This window comes from Triticum dicoccoides, chromosome 2B (genome assembly GCF_002162155.2).
Source record: "Triticum dicoccoides isolate Atlit2015 ecotype Zavitan chromosome 2B, WEW_v2.0, whole genome shotgun sequence".
Taxonomy (NCBI): domain Eukaryota; kingdom Viridiplantae; phylum Streptophyta; class Magnoliopsida; order Poales; family Poaceae; genus Triticum; species Triticum dicoccoides.
The window spans coordinates 349313391-349329642 of NC_041383.1; the positions used below are offsets into that span (position 1 = coordinate 349313391).

Below are 16252 nucleotides of genomic sequence, written 5' to 3' on the forward strand. Positions count from 1 at the left end.
CAAGCTAAAGAACGTCAAAATCCGAGTTCGGATGAATTAGTTATGGGCGAAATAAAAATCAGCCGAAGTTGATATCTACAGGTGTCGGACGTCCGAGAAATGTCGGATGTCCGGTGGACGGACGTTCGAAAGAGCTCGGAAATCCGAGATTTCAACTCTGGACGGGGGAGGGGGTCGGATTTCCGGTAAGTACCGGTCGTCCGGTGGTTCCGGGGGCTACGGACATCCGAGAAAGCGTCGGTCGTCCGGTGGGTAGGGTTCAACGCGGAATTTCAGATCCGGGAAGCGATTTTGGGCGGAAATTGGGGATTTGGGGGGCAAAATTGAGGAGATTTCGTGGATGGAAAGTGGGGAAACTTGTGGAGATGCCAGATCCATTCGAAACACAACGAATCCATGGATAAAAATCGACAAAACATCAAACTAACAACATCACAAAAAAAATTGGGGCTATTTTTGGTGGGGATTTTCGAAATTTAGGACGAAATCAAACAAAACTAGGCTAGAAAAAGAGGGGCGGGGACTCCAAATTCGTGATCAACGTGGCTCATGATACCAAGATGATGTAGGATAGTAACCCTAAGGCCGATCTTTCACAAGTAGAGGGGATCCTACGAAGAACACGAAGAACACAAGGGGAAATACGAGGGAAAATCACGAGGGAAAACACTCAAATCCACGAGAACGATCACACATGTGCTAGATCCATGAACACAAAGAGATACACGATCCAAAGTCAACAAAGGACGATACAAACGGTAACTAGTTCATCTCCGTGAGGGGGTCTTGAGTCCGTGAGGGATCTTCCCATGAGGGGTCTTGAATCCAAGCGTGGATCTTCTCCGTAGAGGCCGCGGTCTCTCGATGGAGTAGAACCACATGGATGAGCAAAGCTCTATCTCTAAAATGAGCTAAACCTATGCTAACCCTAGAATGGTGGAGGTGTAGGAGTATATATATAGTCTAGGGCCATGAAGGGGTAAGTGAGGGCGAAGGGGTACATGGGCTCGGCCCGATACACTGTGTGCAGAAAGGTGGTGTCGGATGTCCGACATGCGTCGGTCGTCTGGTCGCTCGCGGGGGTCCGGACGTCAGGAGGGCGTCAGACTTCCGACGTTTCGGCTCTGGTCGATGAACGCCGGATATCCGGACGGGGTCGGTCGTCCGATTGCTGATGAGGGCGGTCATCCAGGCACTGTAGGATGCCTCGGCTGGAGTCGTTCTGGCCGACGGAATCTCCAGGCGTCATATGTCCGAAGGTCGTCCGACGTCCGAGAGCTGTAGCTTCCTGGCAGCTCTTCCTCTTGTTCCTCGCACTTGGTGTCCTCGCCGTCTTCTTCAATGCTCCTAGCTGTTCCATGGTCTTCCTCTTGGTTCCTGGTCATGCATGCGGTAGTAGCCATGTCTCACATGTAGAAAGTGACGGTTTGGAGAGAAGCGGTTCACCTTGTGTCCAATGGCGAATGGTCGAGGTCTCATCGTATGTGCTCTTGGGGCTTGGGGAGTAGTCGCAGTATACATGGGGATGATCGTAGGATGCTCCACATCACCAAATATTGGCGCAAATGGCGATGTTGTAACAGGAAGGAGAGTATGTACCTCGGGCGACCTTGGTGGTGCCCCTGATGGTGCCCCTGATGGTGTAGAAGGAGATAGCTTTCTCGATCTTCGAGGAAGACTGCACCCCGAATCCGATCCATCTGCCATTGACCAGAAAACTAGCTCTCGGGCCCTGGGCTCCCCCTCTCCCTCGAGCGCGTGGTTGTGCAGAGGTTGCTGGATGTGGATGCATCTTCCACCAGAGAGTTCATCCCGGCGCGCCGGGTGGCTCGCGGTGGATCTCCTTGACAACCGCCGTCAGCTCCTCCTCCTAGCCGCGTCTCATCTGCCTGGGGCGCTGCATCCGAGTTAGACGACGAGAGAGAGGAGAGGATTCGGCGTCGCTCATGCTCGATGACGGTTGGCTTCCGTGCCCTCTTTTCGGGCCGCATGATGCGCCCATGAGTGAGGGCGAGTGGAGGCGGCCAGTGGGGAGAAGGAGACTATCGAGGAAGGCGACGCAAGGGCGTGCGAACATCGCCGTCGGCAGAAGGGGTGGAGGAGGATGGGCGCATTTGGGTGGAGCAAGCCGCAAATCCTACCTCTCCCTTAGAAGGAGCAGCGACACAGAGTATCAGCGGCCGCGATGCTTACCGGCGTGCAACGACCCGAGGTGAGGCGAGGAAGAGAGAGGAGAGCAGGGGTTGAGAAGGGGAGGTGGCGGCGACACTGACGTGAGGGAGAGAGAAAAGTGAGAGAAACCTTAGCCGTCTCACCCGATTGGGGACGGGGCAACTAATCCCGATAAGCCACTTGGCACCTGGTCAGATGAAATGTCCGAACTGCCCTTGGCGGCTAACGGAAATTACAGGCGGTGGTACGCCTCCCGCGCCCATAAGAACCAGCATTGGTTACGCTCGCCTCCAGTGTCGCTGACAACTACGACCCACCCTGACTTGACCCCGCCTGTCATGGAGAGTGAGGGTGGCAGGACGGAGGCAAAAAACGCCAACACTATTCATTGTAGCAGTGTCGGGCTCGATCCGACGACTAGGATAAGTTCAGTTGGAGATTCGACGGACATGATTCGTTTGGGAATTGGATCCGACGGCTGAGAGGGCACATGGCATGAGAAGGCTCCATTTATGCCCAAACTCTAACAATGGGTAGTACAAGGATTGTTTTGTAAATGTAGCACTAGCACCACATCTCGTCTCTTCGTTCCTCACGCAGTGGCCCACGAGTCCTTGGTGCAGCAGGTGCACAGGATACGTTCTCCCCCCTCTCCGGTCCGCAGCGCAGGGCCGCCGATCTCCTCGTCTTTCAGGAAACGGTGCTGCCTCCGGCCCCACGGGATGGCCTCCGGAACCTCGGCAGGTCGCGAGCCGTACGACGAGGAGGCCGCGAGCCGCCGCCCGCTCGAGCTCGGCATCCGCGACTCCGCCCCCGCTTCCGCCTCCGACCACCGGTCTGGTGAGCTCCCTATTCTCTCCTACTTAGGAAGGTTCGCCTATATGCAAGGATCCGGTGCGGCAATGCATCGAGGGGTGTTGGAATTGGGGAAACCCGAATGGGGCGTAGTTTCTTGTTGCGTGGTAGAAGCGGGGATCAAGTTGAATTGTGATGAGCAAGGGCTAACATAAAGCGTAATTGACTGTATTAGCAAATTCGACTTCTCAGTGTTAGCATTGTTCGTGCTCGTGCGCTCCCGTGCATTAGTTGGTGAAAATGTGCAATGCAGCTGCAATAGTTAAATTACAGTTTTTTTTTTTGAGAAACCATGATTTGTAGATTACACCATGGTTTGGGTACACTCGTCGAGCATTACATTCCTGACACTCCTAGGGACGTCAGCGATTAGGTGGAAATCACCATCGCTCCTAGCCTTGGCAGCAATCCCATGGGCGAGCTTATTCCTCGTTCTGCTGACCACGTTGATGCTGACAGTGGAGAATGTCTTCAGCTGATCCTTAATGTCAGAGACCAGAGGGAAGCATGCAGACCTGCAGGTCCAGTCCGCCCTCAGCTCTCGTCCAGTGGCCATGCAGTCTGTTTCTAGGATCAGATACCCATTGTACAGCTTACCACTTCAGATAGTCCCATCAGTATTGCGGCTGCCTCAGATTCCTCTACCGATGCGCAACGGGGCAGGCGTCGGCCAACAGAGATGAAAACGAGGCCCCGGTGGTCATGCGCTACTGCGCCACCCCAAGTGTCGCCTGACTCCTGCAAGTAGGCAGCATCTGTGTTAACTTTAACCAGTCCTATTGAGGGCGCCATCCACTGGTTCGTTGCTTGGGGTATGTATGGCTTTGGGCAGTGGAGAGACCATGCCTTTTTGCTGTCAGCTCGATCCGATGCATGCAAGGTTTCTACCAGGTCAGACTCAAACCTGAGCAAGAATTGGACAGCTCCAGAGACAGTGTCCTTGCCATCTCCATGGATCACATTATTCCGTAGGTGCCATGATTGCCACAGAATCAACATGACTCTACTTCTGCACTGCTCATTTAGCGAGGAGAGGAGCACCTGGAACCAATAGTACCGGTCATTCTGAATGCATGTTCTTTGGGAATTTCCCAATGTGCCCTCATGGCCTCCCTAAGTGCCTTACTTCTGGTGCACGCAATAACATCATGGTACTCACTCTCGCTTTCAACTCCGCAAATATCACACACATCTTCCTTCACTATTGTTCTTCTAAAAGTGTTGTGTTTCGTGGCAAGAGATTGTGTAGCGACCCTCCATCCAAAGATCTTGATTTTTTCTGGTATGTTCGCTTTCCAAATTACATCCCATATGCTCCTATCACCTGGATCTCTTGCTGAGCTAGAGGCCGTTGCCGTTCCATTTCTCTTTAATGAATCAGCAAGCTTGTATGCGCTTTTGACAGTGAAGACACCAGTTTTTTCGTAATGCCAGGCCACACAGTCATCCACCGCATTGGAGGGTATTCTTATTTTGCAGATCTCATCCGCATCAAACTTATGAAAAATCTGGTTTATTAGTTCCGTATTCTATTCCTTGCTGTTTGGCCTCATCAATTGGTTAACCCACCTTAGCCTTGATCTCCTAGTGAAAGTGGCCACTTTTAATCCTTCTTTCCTTGGGATCCATTGATCCCGTTGAATTTGGATCTTCCTTCCATTCCCTATGTGCCAGATCAAACCTTTTTTTAGCAGTTCTAAACCGAATTCGATCCCTCTCCAAGCTGGGGAAGCATCCGAAGAAAATACCGTATCAAGCAAGTTTCCGTTTGGATAGTATTTTGATTTGAGCAATCTAGCACAAAGACTCAGGTTTCTGGATTAATCGCCAACCTTGTCTAGCAAGTAGAGCTTGGTTAAACAAATGCATATCTCGAAAACCGATGCTTCCATTCCTCTTTGATTTTGTCATGTTTTCCCAAGACATCCAATGAACCTTCCTGTGGTTATCCTTGTCACCCCACCAAAAGTCCCTGATGACTTTCTCATAACTCTCGCAGAAGCTGTGGTTTAATTTGAAAACTCCCATGACATATGTTGGTAAGCCTTGTACAATCGATTTGACGTGTACTTCCTTAGCCGCTTGAGACATGAATCTTTCGTTCCAATCATTGCACCTTTTCCCAAATCTGTCTATGATTGGTTGGAACTTCTCATTCTTCATCCGTCCCTCCGGTGTCGGTAGACCTGAGGCCCCGTTCGGTCTGCAGGAAAATCAAAGGAAATCTACAGGTTTGAAAACCTGTAGTTTTGTCTACCTCTGACCCGTTCGTTTCATAAGAAATTGGTACAGAAATTTGAAGGAAACCTTGCCTTGGAGGGCTCATTCCAGAGGATTTCACAAATCCAGTAGAACCTCATTTTTGGGCGGATGCCCGAGGCAAGGCACCACGGCTCCAAATAAAAAATTAAACTATACTAGTCATGCACGAGGAAAGAGACAAACTCACAGAGTACATGCGGATAGAAAAATAACATAGAATCTGCCACTGTGTACACAATCTTCGTCAGTAACAAAGTTTTTTACACCTATGCTTCAAACACCCCGCATGCTTCTCTTCCTCTCCTCTATAACCCTATGGTCTGGTACTGTACAATCAATCATAATCCTTCGCAGTTTTCTGGTCCAGTGTTTTCTATACCCGCAAACCGAACGCAACCTAAATATTTACTTTCAAAAGTGGAGGAAACCACCCCAAGCACAGTCATGATTTCCTCCTTGACATGGACTGGTCTGGCCTCGCTGAACAGAGGAGAGCATTTGTTCTGGCTCAACAATTGACCCGTACATCTCTGAAAGGTGCTCCCGTACTCTTGTGGCTTGATCAACCGAGGCTTTAAAAAACAGGAGGCTATCATCAGCGAATAGGAGGTTGGAGATCCCTGGACTTCCCCGAGCAATCATTATCGGGGTTATGGACCCCATCACATTTTCTCTGTTTAGGAGTGTAGCAAGGCCATCAGCTATGAACAAGAATAAATAGGGACTTAGTGGATCTCCTTGTCGTAGCCCTCTGGTTGGCGCAAAGGCTTGCAATAATTCACCATTGCATCTCACGGAAAACTTGACCGAGGTCACACATTTCATCACCCAGTTGGTCCACTTTTGATTAAATCCTAGCTTCCGGAGTGCACCCTCCAGGAAGCCCCAATCAACTCTATCGTAGGCTTTAGCAAGATCCAGTTTATAGGCACAATGATTGTCTCTCGAGTTTTAGCTGTGCTGGATTTTGTGGAAGCATTCAAATGCAATAATCCCATTGTCTGTTATCATCCTTCCATGGACGAAAGCACTTTGAGTTTCAGAAATAAGGTCATCAAGAAAAGGTCGGAGACGATTAACTAACACCTTTGATATAACCTTATAAATGACATCGCAGAGGCTGATGGGCCTGAAGTCCTTGATGCTTAGTGGATCGTTACCTTTGGGAATCAGCACAATGGTTGTTTCATTACAACTTTTTTTTAGAGAAAAGGCATCAGTCGAGCCCGAGATGGGGCTCGAGCCTAGCCCGGCTTTGAATTAACAAAGCCATCAACTGGCCAGGATTACACGCATACGCCCGCAGGCAAAAGAAAGAACAACAAGGCGGTAAGATACATAGATGATGTTCTAAAAAAAGATACATAGATGATGGACAACACAAAACTAAGCCTCAAGCACTATGGGGCTGAAGATGGTCATAATAGAGCGAGGCCGAAGACGCCGAGGTCCCCCTCCAAGAATGCTGCACCGGGGACAAGATCACATAGGCTCGAAGAAGAGGAGGGCCGACACCAGCGGGGCATGCCGTCGCCAAGCACTTACGGGTCCCGGCACGGCACATCCAGTACACGATCTTCGAAGGAGGCCACTACCTCCTCGCCTGGATCGAAGGCGCCGCATCGTCGCAAGATGGGATGGATGCTGCCGGAAGAAGACCACATAGGGAGGGTCGGCGCATCCCCAACGAGACGCCGGGGCTCTCGTTGAGCAGAACATCGCCGCTGCAAGCATCCAACACCAGAGGGGGAAGTTCCAAGCTAGGACAAGAGGGCCACACCGCCGCCGCCGCCACCCACCACCCCCAGGCGCCACCCAACCCCAATGCTCCCAAAGCGGCGCCTTCAAGAAGGGAACGGCACCGAGAGCGCCGCCGCCGCCCAACAAAGTTAGGGCTTTCGCCCGGGAGACCGAGGAGGAGGGGAAGTGAGGGGATCAGTCCATACCGACGCCTCCAAGGAGGGGAACGGCGCCCTCGGGCATCGCCGTCGACGCGGCCGGCCAGGGATTTCGCCCGAACTAAATCCCCGCCACCAACAGCACCACCTGTCCGGAACCGGTGACCAGGGAAGCACGACCCGACCAGGCAGGCTCGCACGCCGAACAGAGGAGGGGAGGCGCCAGATCTCGCGCACCGGTCGCCGCAGAAGCCGCCACCGACCGCCCTCACCACCGGGATCCCGCCGCCCGTGCGGCCAGGACACCGGATCCACCATCCGCACAGCCACTCGCCGCAGAGCAGGCGGTGCCTCTCCATAGGAGCCGCTGCTCCAGATCTAGAGCTCCCCGCGCGGAAGCAGGGCAGCCAGAAGCCCCGCCGTCACCCTCCTTGGCCCTGGGCTTGCCCGGCGGCTGCCTCAGGCGGCGGCGAGGGAGGGTGGGGGGAGGAGGGAGCCCGGCGACGCGCCTAGGGTTCGCCCCCCGAGTCGCCCGAGCGGGGGTGGGGGGGGGGTTGTGTTTTTGTCCTCCTACCCCCATCCCATTAAATTACAGCTAGGTAAGCCTTCGGGTAGCTGTCTTGTTTTTCTTGCCAATAGTGCCTAAGGGCAACTCCGACGCGGATCACCTATTGGCAGTGGTGGATCCAGGAATTGAACCTGGGTAGCTGTCTTGTTTTTCTTGCCAATAGTGCCTAAGGGCAACTCCGACGCGGATCACCTATTGGCAGTGGTGGATCCAGGAATTGAACCTAGCCGGGGCGAAACATTTGAGGCCTACATTTCGGAAGGTATAAATGCAAGTCCACTCAACAAAACTCATGAAATTGAACTACTAAAAGCATGATGAAATAACATAAAAAGGTCTTAAAAACTACCGGCATAGACTCTTGCCGCTTGACATGCTCACTTGATGCCACAATTCGACTCCATAATACCAAGCGACACCTACAACATGTGACCCACTTTTTAATTACAGCAGCAACAACAACAACAAAGCCTTTAGTCTCAAACAAGTTGGGGTAATCTAGAGCTGAAACTCGTAAGATCTCGCAACCAAGCAAGCTTCCACACTCCTGTCCATGGCTAGTTCTTTGGTGATATTTGGTGATATTGCAGTCCTTCAGATCTCTCTTTATGGACTCCTCCCATGTCAAGTTCGGTCTACCCCGACGTCTCTTGACATTATCAGCACGCTTTAGCCGTCTGCTATGCATTGGAGCTTCTGGAGGCCTGTGCTGAATATGCCCAAATCATTTTAGACGATGTTGGACAAGCTTCTCTTCAATCACCGATTACCCCAACTCTATCTCGTACGTCATCATTCTGGACCCGGTCCTTCCTTGTGTGGCCACACACATCCATCTCAACATGCCCATCTCCGCCACACCTAACCGTTGAACATGTCACCTTTTAGTCGGGCAACACTCAGCACCAAACAACATTGCGGGTTGAATCGCCGTCCTATAGAACCTGCCTTTTAGCTTTTGTGGCACTCTCTTGTCATAGAGAACTCCAGAAGCTTGGCACCACTTCATCCATCCGGCTTTGATTCGATGGTTCACCTTAGACAGTGCTAGTACTACACTATCTCCATAGACCTGTTCAAGGAAAGGTTCCCACGTATATAGCATTTTTGCAAGTAGAAATCGTACGAACATAGTATTACCATCCTCCACACCCAAGTCTCATCTTTCTCAAGGTTGTAGACCATATTGTTCTGTATTTGAAGTTACAACATCAAAGGATGAAGTAGAATGGATATTAGGTGACCTTATGTCCGCTTGTGTGTCCAAATGGTCCATCTTCTCACAAATTTTCTCACAAATTTTCTGCGTAAAACACAAATAACAGACATACACCTATGCTCAATCCTCTCTTGTGCCACATAGGCTTATAGGTTTGTTTTGTGTTCTCTACTTTGTGCCACATTTAGTTGTACAACTTGCAGGGATGTACCTAGAAATTCGGTGCTCAGTGCAAACATCTAATATGTAAAAAAGAAGGTTAAACGTGATGTTGTAACAGGCCCCATGTATTAAAAATGCAGAAAAAATTCAGTAATCATAGCAGTAGTGTCATTTTTTCATGTTTTGAAGGGAACACTTGAATGGAAGAATCAGTAGAAAAACATCTAATATGTAAAGCCCTCGAAGGAGAATCGAGAGAGGAGACGAGGACTAAATTTGCAGCGATTTAATTGCGGTGATTTGCTGCTAAGCACTGGAAAAAGAGCGTGGGCTGTTTATCCGCCTGTCATTTGTGAGTTTCCTTGTGAGGGTGTGTGAGAAAAAAATTTAGAGGGAAGGAAGACGAAGACAGATGGGAGAGATGTGAGTTGGGCCGTGAGTTTGGAGTTGTTCCCAGAGAGTATGCAATAATGATGGAATTGGTAAACCAAATCCATGGTTTAACAACAAACTGTGTTAACCGATCATTAGTCTCCAATCGTTAGTGGAATTCCTATTATAGGTAGAAATGCTTCTGTCGCTGGCTTGGACTCCTTTTCTCTTAATTTTTAACCGATCATTAGTCTCCAGTCCTTAGATTAGTAATAATTAGTACAGTTAAAAAATCTGGGGCACTCAAAGGTTTTGGGACCCTGTGCAACTTCTCCAGTTGCACCTGTCTATATACGGCCCTGACAACTTGCATATTGGATCTGTTACAACACGACCCCTTTCAACCTTTCTTCCGCATTCTCTCTTTCCCCACATTTTCCCCATGATATTTCCGTTACGTCAACCAAAATATTCTGCAAAATTGGACGACATTAATACAACATGAAGAATTTACCTGCTTGCTGGCATACTCATTCCCGTCATGGTACCTACTGTAGGAAATATTGTGCCTAGATATCAGGTGGGATGTACTAAAGCTGATACAAGTAAGAGATACTTGGAGGGATGGCATAAGAAGCAATCTAGTACAGATGATGTACGGAAGAGCAAGTCAGGATACTTCACGGCATTCGGGGTGGACCTATCTCCTGATAATATGGCAGTTGCCATTGTATATTTTGTGCAAGGGGTCTTAGGCCTTGCACGACTTGCTGTGAGCTTTTACTTAAAAGACGATCTTCACCTTGATCCAGCTGAGGTACCTGGTCTTTTTCCCTTCGTTGTCTTTGTGGTCCTGATATTTAGAGATTTGGTCTTGTTACATGCATGTGATAATTTACCTTGTAAGCAATAGATGTTAATAAGTGACTAATATGGTTTATGTTATATAGACTGCAGTTATATCTGGCTTCTCATCCTTGCCCTGGTTGATCAAGCCAATCTATGGCTTTATCAGGTCTCGTGAAAGTTCCCCATACATTCCTTTCTGCTGTATGTATATGTGCATTTGGTGGCACTGACTCCGCTGCTCTTGCCTTCCAGTGATTCTATTCCACTATATGGGTATCGAAGAAGATCATATCTTATTCTGTCAGGATTTCTTGGAACACTTTCATGGAGTTTGATGGCTACAGTAGTGAACAGTAAATATGGTGCAGGATTCTCTATTCTTCTTGGATCACTTTCTGTTGCCTTCTCAGATGTTGTAAGTATGAGCTAAGTATTCTGCAAGAAAGTTATCTTTTCAAACTTTTCAGATCGAGTGTTAATTTCGAGTGACGTATTTTATTTGTACAGTCTTTAGCATTTATTTAAGTGCTGATGCTCTTGTGTCATTGGGATCACCTTCCATCATACAGAAAGGCAGACACTAATAACATCAACTTGCTAGAAATAACGATTGGTTCACATCAAGCACTTTCCTCTAGAGTTCCAAATTTATATACGGAGTACATGCCTATGTGCAGACCTTATCTTACAACATGTTGGGGCTGCCTTCTTGAAGCTATTAAAAATAATTAAAGTTATTGATAGGCATCAACAATCCTTAATGTAGGAACAAAATTATCTACCAGAGAGGGGGGTGATATTATTACAAATTCTTCGAAAACACGAAATATTTTGGTAAATAGAAGAATAATTGGATATCAGCAAAGCAGTTCAGAGGCAATCTAGTAGAAGAACTAAATAAACTAGAGGACATGCAACAGAGTTACAAGTAGGGATGAAAATGGAGTGGAAACTAAACGGAGAGGAAATATGGAAACGGAAACGAAAATTTGCAAAACGGAAGTGGAAATGGAATTTTTTATGCGGAAACGGAAACAAAAACGGAATGGTGTTTTCCAGTGGAACATGCGTAGAAACGGAACCTTCCGTTTCCGTGAATATGGAATTTCTGTTTGGACTATAGACCTATGGCTGCTTTGTAGCCCAACCACCAAACAATACACAATAACACAATGAGTAGAATGGATCATTTGAGGCCCAAATTCTACTACCAGACATGTACTCAGCTTGAGAACCCTATACGCAATTGTCCAGTACTACTACAATACTACACTAAGTTGCTAACATAATGATACTATTTTGTAGACATGTTAACAATTCATTAAATTTGTTTGCTTTTATGTGTATTTCTCTATGATTCAAGGGGTTTTTAAGTTCCGGTCAATGCCCACTTGTGTTTTCATGTCTGTTTTGTATTCGTTCGGTGTCCGTTTCCGGTAGTATCTGTTTCCTTATTCATTTCCGGGGTTTCTGTATTCGTTTCTGCTTCTGCAAAAATATATGAAAACAAATGTGGTAGCACTCAGTTACGTCCGTTTCCGCTCCGCTTTCATCCCTAGTCACAAGGTAATCAAAACAATAGAAAACATGCTATCACAGAAACAATATACAAACAGGCTAAGATGCGAGTAAATCTAACAGTCTAAGCACAGACAAGGTTTTCACAGCGTGCACCACTTAGTGAAAATCTAAGCAGTGGAAGAGAATCGAAGTACTGAAAAGTCTTCGCAACAATCACAGAGAAATGAAAGGGGAAATTGTTCGGAACTCAGAGGAATACAATAAGTAAAGGGTTGCAAGGAAATAGAACCAGTTGGTTGACGCAGACACAGAGATTTGTTTACCCCAGTTCAAACTGCTGCCACAGATCTACATCTGGGTTGGAGAGGCTGAGCCATAGCTCTGAAGACATATAAGTCTTCACATTATTCTCCTCAGCCGACCATCCGCAGCCATCCGATGCGGAGTGGACGCGATCCAGGCTTCATAACTCCGCGAAGCGGTACGAGCATCCATGGAGCGTCAGATCGCAGATGGACGGCTCTGGGGACTTCGCGCCAATCTATTTGAATTCAAACTTAACTGAATCTCGTTTCAGGTGTTCTGCTTGTCAGAAGATCGTTGCTTGGGTCCTGACAGAAGGCTGCGTACAATAGACCCAAAGTGCTCGGACCCTTCTCCGGTTGTTATTAACCAATGCAAAAGACAAGCTCTTTATTCCCTACTTCCTCATCAGTCAGTTCCAAATTTTCCTAGATTGTTACCGAGGGATATTGGCTAGTTCTAAGTTAACTTAAATTGTTCTAATTGATGGTTGCCCGACATGTATTGGATCACGGTATCCGTGCGCTTTTGTTGTAGCTAATTTGCTGATCGATGATGTGAGACTGTAATGCCATTTTTTCTTGAGGATATTGCGATTACTGAACATTTATCTATCTCCAGTTGAATTTTGCAATGCGATTGACAGATTGTATACATATTTCCTGTGTTATTTGAAGTTGCCAAACTATTTTAGGCCACACCAGTCTCTAAATTGAGAACATCTAGCCAATGCTGCCGTTGTGCATTGAAAATAATCAAATATATCTAAATAAAGATTATCTTTTAAATAAAATCAACACCTCATCTCTTATCACATCTTAGAGTTGTTCCTGACATAAATTAGGACAATATTACTATTATTTAAATATATTGTTGCTTCCTAGATTTGTTTCAACAGACACCTGTGAAAATAATGCAGGTCGTAGATTCTATGGTAGTTGAGAGAGCTCGTGGCGAATCACAAAGTACATCTGGATCTCTCCAGTCTCTATGTTGGGGGTCCTCGGCATTTGGTGGAATTGTGAGCGCATATTTCAGTGGTTCGCTTGTGGATGCATATGGAGTAAGGTTCGTCACATAGCTTCCTGTAACCTACTGAAGCTCCACATGTTCTCTGGTGCAGTACACTGATGAAAATATTTCTGTAAACACAGATTTGTCTTTGGTATTACGGCATTTTTACCATTGATGACATCTGCTGTTGCAGTTCTTGTAAATGAACATCGCCTGACTCCTGGAGAACATGCTATGTCAGTCTCTGGTTCAGGATTCATTGAGAGCTCAATACAGCACATCAAGCAGCTATGGACTTCTGTAAAGCAACCTAACATTTTCTTGCCGACCTTGTTTATATTCCTCTGGCAAGCAACACCACACTCAGAGTCAGCCATGTTTTTCTTCATGTATGTATCAGGTTGCCACAATTTCACACAAGTCTGCAATTACAGTATCTCTGATGGCGTACATGGTTATTGTTTACTGTTGTGTGGGAGCTAGTTTTAAATGCAGTGCAGTAGTTCTATGAAATATAAATTACAACTGGTTACTGGATCCTTCCTCTAGCTCATCCTTAATTGTATCAATTTGATTTCATAGGTTTGACGTTTGAGGTACAACAAAACATCAACTAGAGAAATTGCCACAAGATATTGATGATCGTAGTTAAGCTCTACATTGTTATATCCAGGTTGCGTTGTAGCAGCTGGTTAGCGTATGCATAACTTTCCATTATGTATTTCAAAATGTATGATTACTGTTTAACTTTGTAATGTTTCTTAGTTGATTGAACTTTCATGCTCCCTTATTGTTGATCTCAGCACAAATAAGCTTGGATTCACTCCAGAGTTTCTAGGACGTGTAAAACTCGTTACTTCCATTGCATCCTTGCTCGGTGTTGGAATTTATAACTACTTTCTGAAGGCAGTTCATCTGAGGAAAATATTTCTTGTGACAACCATCATAGGTTCAGCCCTTGGAATGACACAGGTGTTCATTTTGCTTTTATTTCAGTGCAGCGGCAGTTATTTTGCATCCTTCCAAGTTAAAACCTTAGTGTGTTGTATGCCCTCCAGGTTCTTCTTGTCACTGGGCTTAATAGGCAGTTTGGGATCAGTGATGAGTGGTTCTCCATTGGAGATTCGTTAATCATCACGGTCCTTGGCCAGGTATGTAACACGACTACTTTTGCTGATTGATGGCAAACTCTTATTTATTTTGTATTACTACATTTACTGTGGGACGTGAACAATTTAGTTCATTGCATAATAATAGTGACATGAAGTCTAGTTGCTCTCCATATGCCTGAAAATAAGCCTGGCCAATTTGAACTTTCACAAGTTGTAATTCTCAGCATTACAACCACTCTGGGGAAAGTATTCTCCTGTCCCAATGTAGTTACGTCATATCATTACTTAAGTTTTGATGTCAACTTATCTGGCTTTGAACTGTTCTTACAAGGCTTCCTTGTGCCTTGAGTTGTTCTCCTTGCATGTAACTGTATATAACCTGAATTATGTTGCAGGCTGCATTTATGCCAGTTTTGGTGTTAGCTGCAAAATTGTGCCCTCCAGGAATGGAGGCGACTTTGTTTGCCACTTTGATGTCCATTTCTAATGCTGGAAGTGTTACTGGTGGTCTTGTCGGTGCTGGTCTAACAAAGATTTTTGGAGTCACTAGGGAAAGCTTCGGAAATCTACCTCTGTTGATTATTGTATGCAATCTCAGTTCCTTGCTGCCCTTGCCTCTTCTAGGTCTCCTTCCAGACGAAACAGGAGATTCAGATAATGAAGAAACAAAACACAGCTGACTGAGATTGTCTTTTAATGCGTTCAAATTCTCAAGTATAGTATGGCTTAGCCCCATTTCAACTGAGGTAATAGACATGGCTGTTCCCCAGTACTAGTTCAGCAAATCAGCAGGGAAATATGATATACTACAGTTTTCACTGCTGTCATGAAAACACCAAGATCAATCATCTTGATTTGGTTATCAGAAAATGGAACCCGATGCTATGGAGCAGAGGTACTTCTCTTTCTTTTATGTAGCCAACATGTAACAAGACAATGTGATCTCTATGTAACTAATGTAACCCCATGAAAAGGTTAAATAGTAACCTAACTCCCTTACCGATTTTGGATATTTTACCCTGTGGGAGCTGTACTACGGAGAGTATTAGATTATGAAGAAACAAACACATCTCCCTACCGTGGATTGTGATACAATACCAGGTCTTCTTTTCTGTACTCTTATAAAATACTCAGTTGGTGATGATGGTGTGTCTGTCATCCGTCATTTCTGACCATTAAAGCTTGCATCTAATGATGTAAGTTGTGGCCTTTTTCAACAATATTTCACTTCTCTGCTCAAATTTCTCTACTCCTATAAAAGACTCAGTTGGTGATGATGGCGTGTCTGCTATTTGTCATTTCTAACCACTAGTTCTGTATCTAACGACTGTGATGTAATTTGTGGCCTTTTTGCAACAATATTCCACTTCCCTGCTCCAATTTGCAGAAAACCCTTTAGTATCTTGAAACCAACCACATTCCTCCCTTACCTCATCAAAACAGCCCAAGAAATATATTTTGAGTGAAATATAAGATATTTTTAGTGATATGTATATCAAAACTAGACTGTTTTCTTTCAGATCTGTGAATATGTATTATTCTACTTTGGATCCGTTGCAACGCATGGACACATTGCCAGTAACATTATGTTTTCATCTGGATGCATCTCGTTAAGGGCCAGTTCTTTTGCTGGCTATTTTGGGCTTCTAGAATAAGTTGCTCCCTACCCAGCTTATTCTGAAAGCTCAACCAAAATATATTTTTAGAAGCCTATTAGTCTGGACTTAATTAGTAGGCTTCTAAAAAATAAATTTGGTTGGACTTCTAGAATAAGCTGGGTAGGGGGCAGCTTATTCTAGCTTATTCTAGAAGCCAGCAAAAGAACTGACCCTAAGGTGAGGAACAAATAGGAATTGCAAGCACATATGGAGCATTAAAGAGAAATAACACAAATTTGTATTACAGTTGTAGTTTCTGTGGAGTTTGCGACAGGACATATACTCTT

At 46.1% G+C, this 16252-nt stretch overlaps 1 protein-coding gene across 1 annotated transcript; it reads left to right on the plus strand.

The window, feature by feature from the left end:
• Positions 1–2757: 2757 nt before the first annotated feature.
• LOC119363679 (folate-biopterin transporter 1, chloroplastic-like) lies at positions 2758–15472 on the plus strand. The gene is made up of 9 exons (XM_037629043.1): positions 2758–3012; positions 10066–10325; positions 10459–10523; positions 10610–10772; positions 13101–13249; positions 13336–13584; positions 13999–14167; positions 14254–14346; positions 14703–15472. Exons 1-9 carry the CDS (start codon positions 2895–2897, stop codon positions 14985–14987), a joined length of 1551 nt encoding a protein of 516 aa, XP_037484940.1. The 5' UTR covers positions 2758–2894; the 3' UTR covers positions 14988–15472.
• Positions 15473–16252: the final 780 nt, after the last annotated feature.